Source organism: Trichechus manatus, unplaced genomic scaffold (genome assembly GCF_000243295.1).
Source record: "Trichechus manatus latirostris isolate Lorelei unplaced genomic scaffold, TriManLat1.0 scaffold00021, whole genome shotgun sequence".
In the NCBI taxonomy this organism is placed as follows: Eukaryota; Metazoa; Chordata; class Mammalia; order Sirenia; family Trichechidae; genus Trichechus; species Trichechus manatus.
Window position 1 is genome coordinate 16,921,296 of NW_004443957.1, and position 12,152 is coordinate 16,933,447.

General features: G+C 34.9%; 1 protein-coding gene across 3 annotated transcripts in view; it reads left to right on the forward strand.

Annotated features, from left to right (window-relative positions):
• The window catches only part of CEP350 (centrosomal protein 350), a 174,643-nt gene that overhangs the window by 100,205 nt on the left and 62,286 nt on the right, over nt 1–12,152 (forward strand). For all 3 annotated transcript variants that reach the window (XM_023728085.1, XM_004372876.2, XM_023728084.1), the window contains 4 exons: nt 5,637–5,833; nt 6,428–6,612; nt 7,089–7,176; nt 11,242–11,388. In XM_023728085.1, coding sequence (XP_023583853.1) covers nt 5,637–5,833; nt 6,428–6,612; nt 7,089–7,176; nt 11,242–11,388 — 617 coding nt within the window. The remainder of the gene's footprint in view (nt 1–5,636; nt 5,834–6,427; nt 6,613–7,088; nt 7,177–11,241; nt 11,389–12,152) is intronic.

The window sequence follows — 12,152 nt, forward strand, 5'->3', positions numbered from 1 at the left end:
GGGTTGTTAACCAATGTCATAAAACAGCATGTGTGTTACTGTTACATGAGAAACTATCTGTTCTGTAAGCCTTCACCTGAAGTACAATAAAATATTTAAAAAAAAAAAAAAACAAATTGCTTAAAACCAGTGATAAAGAGAAAATCTTAAAAGTAGACAAAGGAAGAAGTACATCACATAGGAAAAAAGTTAAGAATGACAGCACATTTCTCATCAGAAGTAATGCAAGCCAGAAGGCTTAATCTTTAAAGTACTGAAAGGAAAAAAAAAAAAACCCAATCAAGCTATAGTTTTATACCTAACAAAAATATCTTTCAGAAATAAAAATATTTTCAGACATACAAAAGCTGAAAGAATTCTTAAAAAATGGCGTGGGGGCGACATCCGACCTCTTCTAACTTCACAAGGGGAAGGAAGAATCAAGATCAACAGCCCAAGGCTATTTCCTATGAGGCGGAAGTCAGACATGCCCTCTCTCTGCTGTCTTTACCAGTTGTGACACCAGCCATCCCTCTCACAACACTTTGTACTTCTTTGCTGGGTTCGATAGTTCATTGCAGTGCCCACACAGAACTCACAATTATGGGGTTTATTAGGGAAGTAAGAGGTTACAATTCAGCTTCAGGATACGGTTCTTCCATCAGGACAGCCTCTTCCATCAGCATCAGGTGTGCTCACAGGCACACCTCTCTCTGGCCCTAGGCCTCTGCCCTGCTCAGTCAAGTGTTACAAAGCTCTTTTAGCCCCTGCCAGTATGTGCCTGGAGCCCTGGTGATGCAGTGGTTAAGAGCTACGGCTGCTAATCCAAAGGTTGGCAGTTTGAATCTACCAGCCACTCCTTGGAAACCCTATGGGGCAGTTCTGCTGTGTCCTGTAGGGTCACTATGAGTCAGAATTGACTCAGTGGCAATGGGTTTTGTTTGTCTGTTTTAGTATGTGTCCAGAGGCACCTGAATCCCCTAGTAAGCCTTGGCCCAAAGCACTCAGCTTTTTCTCTGTGGGCCGGGAAGCCCACTGCACGGTCTCCTGCCAGTCTCTCTTGCCACCACTTCTCGCCATCTTCAGGGTTACAGCTTGCTCTCTCTCAGTCTCCTGGTTCCAGGAGCTTCTCAGCACAGTGATCCTGGGTCCAAAGGATGCACTGTCTGCTCCTGGCAGTTATTCCTTGGTAGTGGTGGGATCCTCTCCTCTCCTGCCTCTGGCATGGCTTATTTCAAGCCCAGCAGGATGGCAAAACCGACCAGTCCCCTTGGTGTGGGGCACAATTACCCTATTTGTATAGTCCCACCCAATTACTTGGGTAGGAGTTATAAGACTGTAGCAAGAAAGCCCACACAAAAGCGATCTATCACACTGCAAATTCATTACCAGCAAAACTACATCATATGAAAAGTTAAAGGAAGTCCTTCAGGCAGAAAGAAAATGATGCCACATGAGGACCTGGATCTACATAAATGAAAAAGAGCACTGAAAATGGTAACTAATTACATGAGTAAATATAAGATACTTTTTTCTCTTTATTTAAACTTTTTAAAAACATAACACAAGAAGAACAAAGTTTGAATACTCATATTACCCAATTTCAAGACTTACTGTAAAGCCACAGTAATCAAGACACTGATTTTGGTGAAAGGATAAACATATAGATCAATGGAACAAAATAGAGAGCCCAAAAATAGAGTGACACAAATAATGTTATTTTTTGACAAAGGAACAAATTAAGAAGTTAATTTAATGGAGAAAGGTTAGTCTTTTCACTAGTGATGCTGGAACAATTGAACGTCTCTGCAAAAAAAAAAATAAACCTAGATAAATACCTCACACCTTTTACAAAAATTAAGTCAAAACAGATCATAAATCTTAATGTAAAACGTAAAGCTACACAAGTTACAGAAGAAAATATGGGAGAAAATGTTCATGACTTTGGGTTTTGGATACAACATTAAAATTGTGATCTATGAAAGAAATTCATAAGTTGTATCAAAATAAATCATCTGCTCTGTGAAATACAATGTTAAGAGAATGAAAAAACAAGCCACAGACTAGGAGAAATTATTTGCAAATCACATATCTGATACAGGACTAGAATATATAAAGAACTCTTAAAACTCAACAATAAAAAAATCAACAACCCAATTTAAAAATGTACAAAGAATCTTAACAGACATTTCACCAAAGAAGATACACAGATGGCAGATACACACAGGAAAAGGTGCTCAACATCATGTCATTACGGAAGTTCAAATTAAAATCACAGTGAGCTACAACACACCTGTTAGAATGACTAAAATAAAAAACAACAACAAAAAGACAGTAACATAATGACAAGGATGCAGAGTTACAGGAACTCATTCATTGCTGGTGAGAATGCAAAATGATAACGCCACTTTGGAAGACAGTTTCGCAGTGTCTAATAAGGTTGAACGTAGACTTACCATATGATCCAGAAATAACATGCCTAGGTATTTACCCAAGTGATTTTGAAAACTTATGTTTACACAAAAACCTGTGCACGAATGTTCATAGCAGCTGTTTTGGATTGAATCATGCCCCCCTAAAATATATGTTGGAATTCTATACCTGTGGATGTAATCCTGTTTAGAAATAGGATTTTCTTTGTTATGTTAATGAGGCCATACCAGTGTAGGATGTGTTCTAAACTTAATCACTTCTGAGTTATAAAAACAGCAGATTAGGCACAGAGATGGGTGGGCACATACTGGGGAAGACAGACACCATGTGAGGATTGTCTACAAGCCAACGAACCAAGGAACACCTACAGCTAGCAACAAAGAATTGATGGCACCAAGACCCTGATTTGGACTTTTAGCCTCTAGAACTGTGAGAAAATAAATTTCTATTCTTTCAAGCCACCCGCTTGTGGTGTTTGTGTTACAGCAGCACTAGGAAACTAAGCAGCATTACTCATAATCATTAAAAACCAGAAGCAATCAAGATGTCTTTTCACCAGGGGAATAGATGTACAAACTGGTATATCCATACAGTGGAACACTATTCAGCAATAAAAAGGAATGAGGTATTGATTTATGCAATAACATGGATGAATATTAAATGAAATTTACTAAGTGAAAGAAGCCAGCTCTTTTAAACTGTGTATTGTATGATTCCATTCATATGACATTCTGGAAAAGGCCAAACTATAGGAATGGAAACAGATTATTGGCTGCCAGGGGTTGGGGGAAGAGGAAGTGGTTTACTACAAAGGGGATACACAGGGAAACTTTTATGGTGAAGGAACAGTTTTTATGGTACTGTATGTTCTATATGGTTTTGCATGTTCTGTATGATGGTATGCATTTGTCAAAATGCTAGAATTGTACATGACAAAGAGTAAACTTTAACATATGCAGATTAAACACACACTCATCAAACAGGACATTGAGAGATCTTAGGATGGAATGCAGCTTGTGACAAATTAATCTAACTAGATTACAAATGTATGACATAATGACACTGAGGGAAGTAGGAGGAAAAGGGGCTGACCTAAGTAACTTTGGAAAATGGCGTTTTGACTGGAAATTATAAGCCTAAAAAGAAAATGAACTGTACATAAACACTGTATTCTAGGTAGTAAATCTGTTTCTCACAAGAATATAGGTTAACAGTTCTTTACATACATACTGGGGTTGCAAACAAGTAAATGGATGTTAGGAGCCAGAATTCTCAGCATTAGAGAAGTTACAGATAAGCAAGAAAGGAAGACTAGAGTGAATCCTGCAGTGCTAGATTAGTGTAAGGGACATCATCAGTAGGAACTATGTTTATCTTGATGGATAGATACAGAAACAAGTGTACATGTATGGGTCAGTGTACATGCATATATTACCTAGCTCTGTCTGCTGAGAGAGTCTGGAGGTAATGATACCCCAGTAGAAATGAGGACAACCAGTACCCAGATTGTAATTTCTAAATACCATTCTTTGATAAAAGAAACCAGGGCTCCTTGGAAGAATGACTGATTCTAGGGTTGTACAGGGAAAATACACAATGAGCCTGAAGCATCTTGTAGTACTAGAAAGTAAGGATTAATGGACCGCAACTACTACAGCCTCTACCAGACTGAGTCCAACACAACTAGATGGTGCCCGGCTGCCACCACTGACTGCTCTGACAGGGATCACAATAGAGGGTCCTGACAGAGCTGGAGAAAAATGTAGAACAAAATTCTAACTCACAAAAAAAGACCAGACTTACTGGCCTGACAGAGACTGGCGAAAGCCCGAGAGTATGGCCCCCGGACACCCTTTTCGCTCAGTAATGAAGTCACTGCTAAGGTTCACCCTTCAGCCGAAGATTAGACGGGCCCATAAAACAAAACGAGAGTAACAGGGCACACTAGCCCAGGTGTGAGGGCTAGAAGGCAGGAGGGGACAAGAAAGCTGGTAATAGGGAACCCAAGGTCGAGAAGGGAGAGTGTTGACATGTCGTCGAACTGGTAACCAGTGTCACAAAACAATATGTGTACTAATTGTTTAATGAGAAGCTAGTTTGTTCTGTAAACCTTCATCTAAAGTACAATAATTAAAAAAAAAAAGTATCCACTAACAAAAGGTTAGGGTCATGTCAAAGGCACACAGGAGCAAACCTGAAAGAGCTGCCATGTTTTTTATTAAGCATGGAATTAATGAATTTTTAAAAAGATATTTTAATTTGATTGCTAGTTTTTTGTGGTTTTTTTTCCACTTTATATTGGCTGTTTGTATTCCCTTTGTGAAGCATCTGATTGTGACCATTTTTTCATTTTGCTGTAGGGGTCTTAGTGATTTCCTAATTGATTTGTAAGAGCTCTTTTTATTTGAAGTGCGTTCATCTTTTATCATATTTCTTGTACTAGTATTTCTAGATTTTTTTTTTTAATTTTATTTTATTGTACTTCAGGTGAAGGCTTACAGAACAAATAGTTTCTCATGAAACAGTAGTACACATGTTGTTTTATAACATTGGTTAACAACCCCACAACATATTAACCCTCTAAATTCTCAACCTTTCTTTTTTTTTTTTTGGTGAAAACACACATAGCCAAAGATACACCGTTTCAAAAATTTCTACATACATAGTACAGTGACATTGACTATGCTCTTCGAATTGTGCTGTTATTGTCACTTAAGATGAAGGCTTACAGAACAAAATAGTTTCTCATTTAACAGTTACTACAAATGTTGCCCTATGACAATGGTTAACAATCTCACAACACATCAACAATATCCTTACTCAACCTTGGTTTCCCTATCACCAGCTTCCTTGTGCCCTTCTGCCTTCTGGCCCTTGTCACTGGACTCCTGTACCTCGTTAGTCTCATTTGGTTTTACGGGGCTGTCCACTCCCAGGCTGAACAGTGAACCTCGGAGGTAACTTCACCACTGAGATAGAAGAGTGTCTGGGGGCCATACTCTCGAGGTTTCTCCAGTATTTCTAGATATTTTTAAGGTTTTGTTTTTATTTTTGTTTTTAGCTAATTAGTAAGATAAGTGAATTTTATTATTCCATTATTAATCCAACATAAATTGCTATGAATTTATGTTGGACTATCCCAGAAAGGAGCAAAAAGAGCTACTATTGAAAACCTACTGAGAATTGTTATATTAATAAATTTTACTTTTTGCATATTTTTTTAGATTCAACTTCTATTGCAACAGAATATTCCCTGAAATTTGATGAATCCATGACAGAAGATGAAATAGAAGAAAAATCATTTCGATCTTTACTACCTTCAGAGAGTCATCGCAGATTTAACATGGAAAAGAAAAGAGGCCATCATGATGACTCTGATGAAGAAGCTTCCCCAGAAAAGACTACACTGTCCTCTGTCAAGGTGTGTTGTAGTTTACCTGTGGAAGTACTTCATAAATGGTTTGGGGTATATTCTCTTAAAGTTGAGAATACATATTATACTTGAACTAAATTGTCAGCTACCAGAATGGTTTTCCTAAAATAGCAGTTTTATGTAATATTTTGCTGTAAAATCTGGCTTCCCTTTCCTTATAAAATAAAATCTAAACTAATTCTTTGGAGTGATATATAAGGCCTTTGAAGATCAGGACCAGTGTTATCTCTGTAGCTTTTTCACTTGCTTCTCTCTTATGACACTTTATTCCATTTTAAAATTTACAATTATAATTTTCTTCTTACTAAATTGCAACTTTTTGGATAACAGGACCAAATTCTTACCCAAGTTTATATCCCCAGGACAGTGCCTTGCTTGCAGTAGTTGTTTATTAAAATTTTATTGGCTAAATAAAGTAGCAGATGGGTGTTATTTCCTCTCATGTACCTTTTTTGAAGAACGTTCTCTTTTATGATTGGTAGCCTTGTTAACTACCTCTTTTTATAAATGCATACCTCTTTTAATAAAGTTAAGTAAGTTCTTAAGGCTTAGAAAGTGGTAAACTTGAAATAAACCCTCTAGGAGCTGAGCATGCCGTTCTCAGGAGGACAAGATAGTTTCTCTAAATTTACTATGGAGATGGTTCGACAGTATATGAAAGAAGAGGAAATGCGTGCAGCTCACCAGTCTTCACTCCTGCGTCTCCGAGAAAAGGCCTTGAGGGAGAAAACTAAGGCTGAATTAGCCTGGCTAGAGCATCAGAAGAAGTAAGTTCTTTCCGTAAACATAGTTTTCACTATTTAATTTCTCCTTTCATAAAAAGAAAATACTTTGGTTTTTAAGATTTTTTTTTCTCATTAAATTTGATCTTATCAACTCAGTCTCAAGTTAGAAATATGACACTCATTCTTGATTCATGTTGCTTTTAAGACTTCCTAGTCACATAACATTTTATTTGCATTTCTCTTGTATCAGTTAACTGACTCTTACCTTGTCATTTTATACAATTAATTCCTTAATTATAAATTTCTCAAAGCCCTTCTGTCTTTAAAGGACATAGTCTAGGGCTTGCATATATTATGTACTCAGTGAAATATCTGTTGGGATATAAATGGCTGGCTGCAACAACTGTTCTCCACATTTCAAAATGTTAAATTGGTTTATAGATTTTTTTAGTGGTCAAAAATTGTTGACGTTATAATAAAAATTTAATCTTTGTTTCAATGGGAAATATTATTCGCAGACATCTACGAGACAAAGGAGAAGATGATAAAATGCCCCCACTCCGGAAGAAGCAGCGTGGTTTGCTCTTAAGGTTGCAGCAAGAAAAGGTATGTTAGGAGAAACGCCTCTTTAAGAAAATTTATCTATAAAGCAAGTTAGGTTGTGGAATGTATTATTTTGCTTAATCTTCTCTTTTTTCTGTTATTGCCTTATAAGATTTAGTTGATACTTAGCACTGTTTATGACCATACTATTGTAATTATAGGGTTTGCCTAGTAGTCTACTATATTTCTCCTAAATTAGGATTATATGTCACTGCTGACCTAATACCCTATCAGGGATAACCACTATCCTGACATCTAACACCGTAGATTATTAGTCCTGTTTTTGAAAAATTTTAAATGGAAAATGCAAACAACTTAATTTCTTCAGTAAGAGAATAGATGAACTAAATGTACTACAGCATATTCCTGAGGGAAAATAAAATAGCACATGAAAATGAATGCATTGGATCAGTGCTGTCCAATATAGATTTCTGAAACAATGATAATGTTTTATATCTATACTGTCTAATACAGTAGCTACTAGCCATATGTAGCTCTTGAATACTTGAAATGTAGCTAGTGCAACTGAGAAACTGGAATTTAATTTATATTTAAATAGCCACATGTAACTAATGGCAACCATATTGGACAGTCAGCATTAGATCTTCATTTATCAAAAACCATAATATTAGTTTCTTTTAAAAGTGAGATGCAGAAGAATATGTACAGTGTTATACAATTCATGTAAAATTTTAAAGGTCTTTCATCAGTAGTACATGTTTTTATGGAATCACACTTACACATCAAAAGTACAAAAGCACACACAGGAATGATATACTTCTGGGGAGGAAGCAGAGCAACAAGGGATTGGGGTAGAGTTTAGTTTCATCTGTAATCTTTTATTTTTGAATCAGATTTGAAACAAATATGGGAAAATGTTAGATATATTTTATTCCCCTGGCAGGTGTTTGAGTGACTAATTTTTCTGAATTTTTTCTTTTTAAGGTTTGTAATATTTCAGAATTTTTTTTAAGTAAATGTGGAAAAAATACTCTATGACCCAATTGGCTACCCTGGGAAAATTGCCCTATAGAAATAAAAGCACCAGACTGTAATAAGGATATATGTACTAAGATGTTTACTCCAGATTTATCAGTTAGGATTCTTTTGGCTGGTTGTGAGATGGCTATAAGCAATTTTAGCCACATATTCTTGTACAACTCTATCCAAAAAAGAGACAATGTATTTTCCAACGGCTTATTCTTTTTTTTTTTTTTTTTTTTTTTGAGGTGAAATTCACGTAACATAAAATAACCATTTTAAAGTGAACAATTCAGTGGCCTTTAGTACATTCACAATGTTGTACAACCTTATGCTTATTCTTAAGAGAATAGCAAAGCTTTTTTTCCCTAGAATCCCCCAGAAAAAGTCTTTTCTTTCTTCTTGGCCTGAATTGGGTGAATTTATACATTAACTGGTTCAGAAACGCAGGCCTAAGCCAGTAGGAGTTTTCAGAGTGTGCTCTACAGCACTCTAGAGGTCCCTGAGACCCTTTCAAGGGTCAAGGAGGTTGAAACTATTTTAATAATAATAGTGGGGTATGAATTTTCACTAAATGATGCAAAAACAGCAATGGGTAAAACTGTTGGCACCTTAGCACAAATCAAGGAAGGCAGTGGCACCAAACTCTACTGGTAGTCATTATATATTTCACTGCCACATACTTGCAGTTTAAAAAAAAAGCCAGTTTTGCTTAAGAGTGCCCTATTTAAGCAATAAAAATTATTAACTTTATTGAGTCTTGACTTTTAAGTACATGTCTTTTTCATATTCTGTGTAACAAAATGTGAAGCCCACAATAAAGCACCTTTGTTGGATACCAGAATACAATGATTGACTCAAGGAGAAGCATTTGTGCAATAATTTGAGTTGCAAGCTGAACTAGCCACATTTTTTCATGGAATACCATTTTTATTTGAAAGAATGATTGAGAGACTATGCTTATTCAGATTTGGGTATTTTACACGTTTTCTCAAAAATGAGCACAGTGTCCCTGTCACTTCAGAGAAAACTGACAATATTTGTTGCCAGTGATACAGTTTCAAACAAACGTCGGAATTTTGAAAAATTTGTATCCGTCACTCAATACTAAAGTTTCTTTCTTTTGAGACATGAACAAATGTGATATTTTGATATTGTATAAGAAAATGTATCAACATCTGGAAGACCTACATTAGTCAGTAAACCAATATTTTCCAAATGACCAATGAATTTTAATATAACAGTATACAGAAAGTTCATTGATACAATTTCAGATTCCATATTGCAGATGAACTTTAATAAACAGTCACCTGTTGAATTTTAGTATGGTTTCAAAAAAGAATATCCACAGTTATCTGAAAAGATTATTAAAATACTCCTCTATTTTCCAACTATTTATCTGTGTGAGGCTAGATTTTCTGCATATACTTCAACAAAATATTGCAGCAGATTAAATGCGGAAGCAAATATGAGCGTCTAGGTGCCTTTTATTAAGCCAGACAGTAAAGAGATTTGCAAAAATCTAAATACCACTCTTCTCACTACATTTTTTTGTTTTGGAAAATATAATTATTTTCTTAAAGCATACAACACCATTGTATACTCATGAGACAATGAGCTTACAAAAGGGCAAGTAATGTTTTAGAAGTATTGTAAACAGTTTGACCCTGAGGTCTCCTGAAAGGGTCTCAGGGACCCCCAGGAGTCCATGGACCACATTTTTGAGAACTGCTTCTCCAGAGAAACTCATACATATGGGTAAGGAAATGACAAACATAAGGCTGTTCGTTTTGACAGTTGTTTGTAATAGTAAAAAGTTGACAACCTAAAAACCCAACCATAGGGGGAATGGATAAATGAAATATGTATCCCTCCAGTGTAATTTTACGTGGCAGTTAGAAGGTATAAATCAGCATGGAGAGATATCAAAAGCAATGTCCAGTAATTAAAGCAAGATTCAAAATGTATACATATACTATTTATAAAAAATTTAAAAAATACACAAACCAAACAATATTATTTATCTTTTACAGATAAGTACACGTATTTCTAGAAGAATTTAAAAAGTATATGCTGAAAGGATCTGTGCCAAACTTTTGCTAGTGGTTGTCTGTGAGGAGCTGGAGCACAGGATTGGAGACTTCATTTTTATTTCTTTCAGAAATTAAAGACTAGGAGAAAATATGACAGTATTAAACTTGTTAATTTTGAGTTTTGGAAATGTGAACGTTTATTATATACTTTTTTGCATTTTCAGATAGTTTCATATAAATCTTTCAAACGTTATTCAAATAAATTATAAGCAACAAATTATTAATGTTTTTATTATGTTTACTTCATTGATAGGAAAACAAATTTGTGGAAATAAAAGCAATCTCTGTTAAATTTTAAAAATTATTAACAATAAAAGTGTATGATCTTTTGCCCACTTAAATAGCAACAGGAAACATGATAATATCTTGTGTAGAGAAAGCGTGGTATAGTGTAGTCTTAAATGTTTCTAGTGGCATTGTAAGTGGGACAGTCGTTTTTTGAAAGCAATTTTAAAAAATGGTTGAAGGGCCATAACATGGTTCATGCTCTTTGACTTATTTATTCCACATTTTGGGATCGCTTCTAAAGAATCATCTCACAATATGAAACAATTATAGGCATTAAAGCATTATTTGGGATAGTAAAAAATTATAAGGGGCCTAAGTGCTTAGTGATAGAATAATGGTTATATTAATTAGTTTACTTGATGTACAACTGTTAAATAAGTGTAAAGACCAAGTAGCGCTATGAAAGGTTGTAAAATGTATATTAAGTTAAAAAGAGAATATGAAATTATCAGTCATTCTAGTTACAATAATTTAAATTAAGGGATCATGTTAAATATTTTAGGGTGATGGGGTTATGTGTGACTATTTTTTCCTCCTTTATGTCTTTAAATTTTTTTCAGTTTTTTCATATACAATATTATAACTTATTTTTAAATAACATATATTTATTTTTAATCTATGCGACGATTGGATTTTCTTTTTAAAATATTTCTTTGGACCTGTCTCCTCCAAATCTCAGTCCCTCTCCTAACTCTTTAAACCTTAGGCAGAAATTAAACGCCTCCAAGAAGCCAATAAGGCAGCTCGGAAGGAAAGACAACTGATTCTTAAACAGCAGGAGGAGATAGAAAGGATCCGACAGACTACCATAAAACTGCAGGAGAAGTTGAAGTCTGCAGGGGAGAATAAATTGGTAAATTATATGGATTTGTCATTAGTTTGTTTTCTGCCTTATCCTGCTTGCCAGTTCTTAACCCAGCCTCATGCTCTAATAGGAGGGATATGTTCTTTCTAATACTATGATACTGTAACAGACTAGGATAAAGTTCTAGTTATGTTCTATTATGTATAGTGAGAATTTGTTTTGTTTTTCAAATTTTGAAAGGGACAGGTGGTTCCTATATTCATTTAAATTTTTTTTCCATTTGTTAACTAAATTGGGACAGAGAGCTTTGCTCTTGCTTATCATTCCAAATATATTCTTCAGAAGTGGTAGGAGAGATTGTTTTTGCTCTTTATATAATACTCACTTCAGCTATGCAATTTTAGTATAATGATACGAGATTTAAAGGAGTTATTCAGACAAAAACAATATGAACCCATTCAAAAATACTGTAAAATATTTTTTCCAAGTACAGAGTTGGAAAACCCAGACTGTGTAGTAGTATAATTAAATAAATCTTGTATATTCTCTGCTTTGGTTTTTTAAAATGCATTTTAAATTTTGAAACTATCTCAAACTTAAAAATTTCAAGCATGATCCAAAGAAACTTTATTTTCCCAAATCATTTGAGAGTAAGTTGCCAACTTGATGCTCCATCTCCTGCCATACCTTAGTATGTATTACCTGCAAACAAGAGCATTTTTTTTAACAAAGAATACAACCATCAAAATCAGGAAATTGCATAAGACATTACTACCATTTAATCTACAGAGTCCATTCAAGTTTCGTCAATT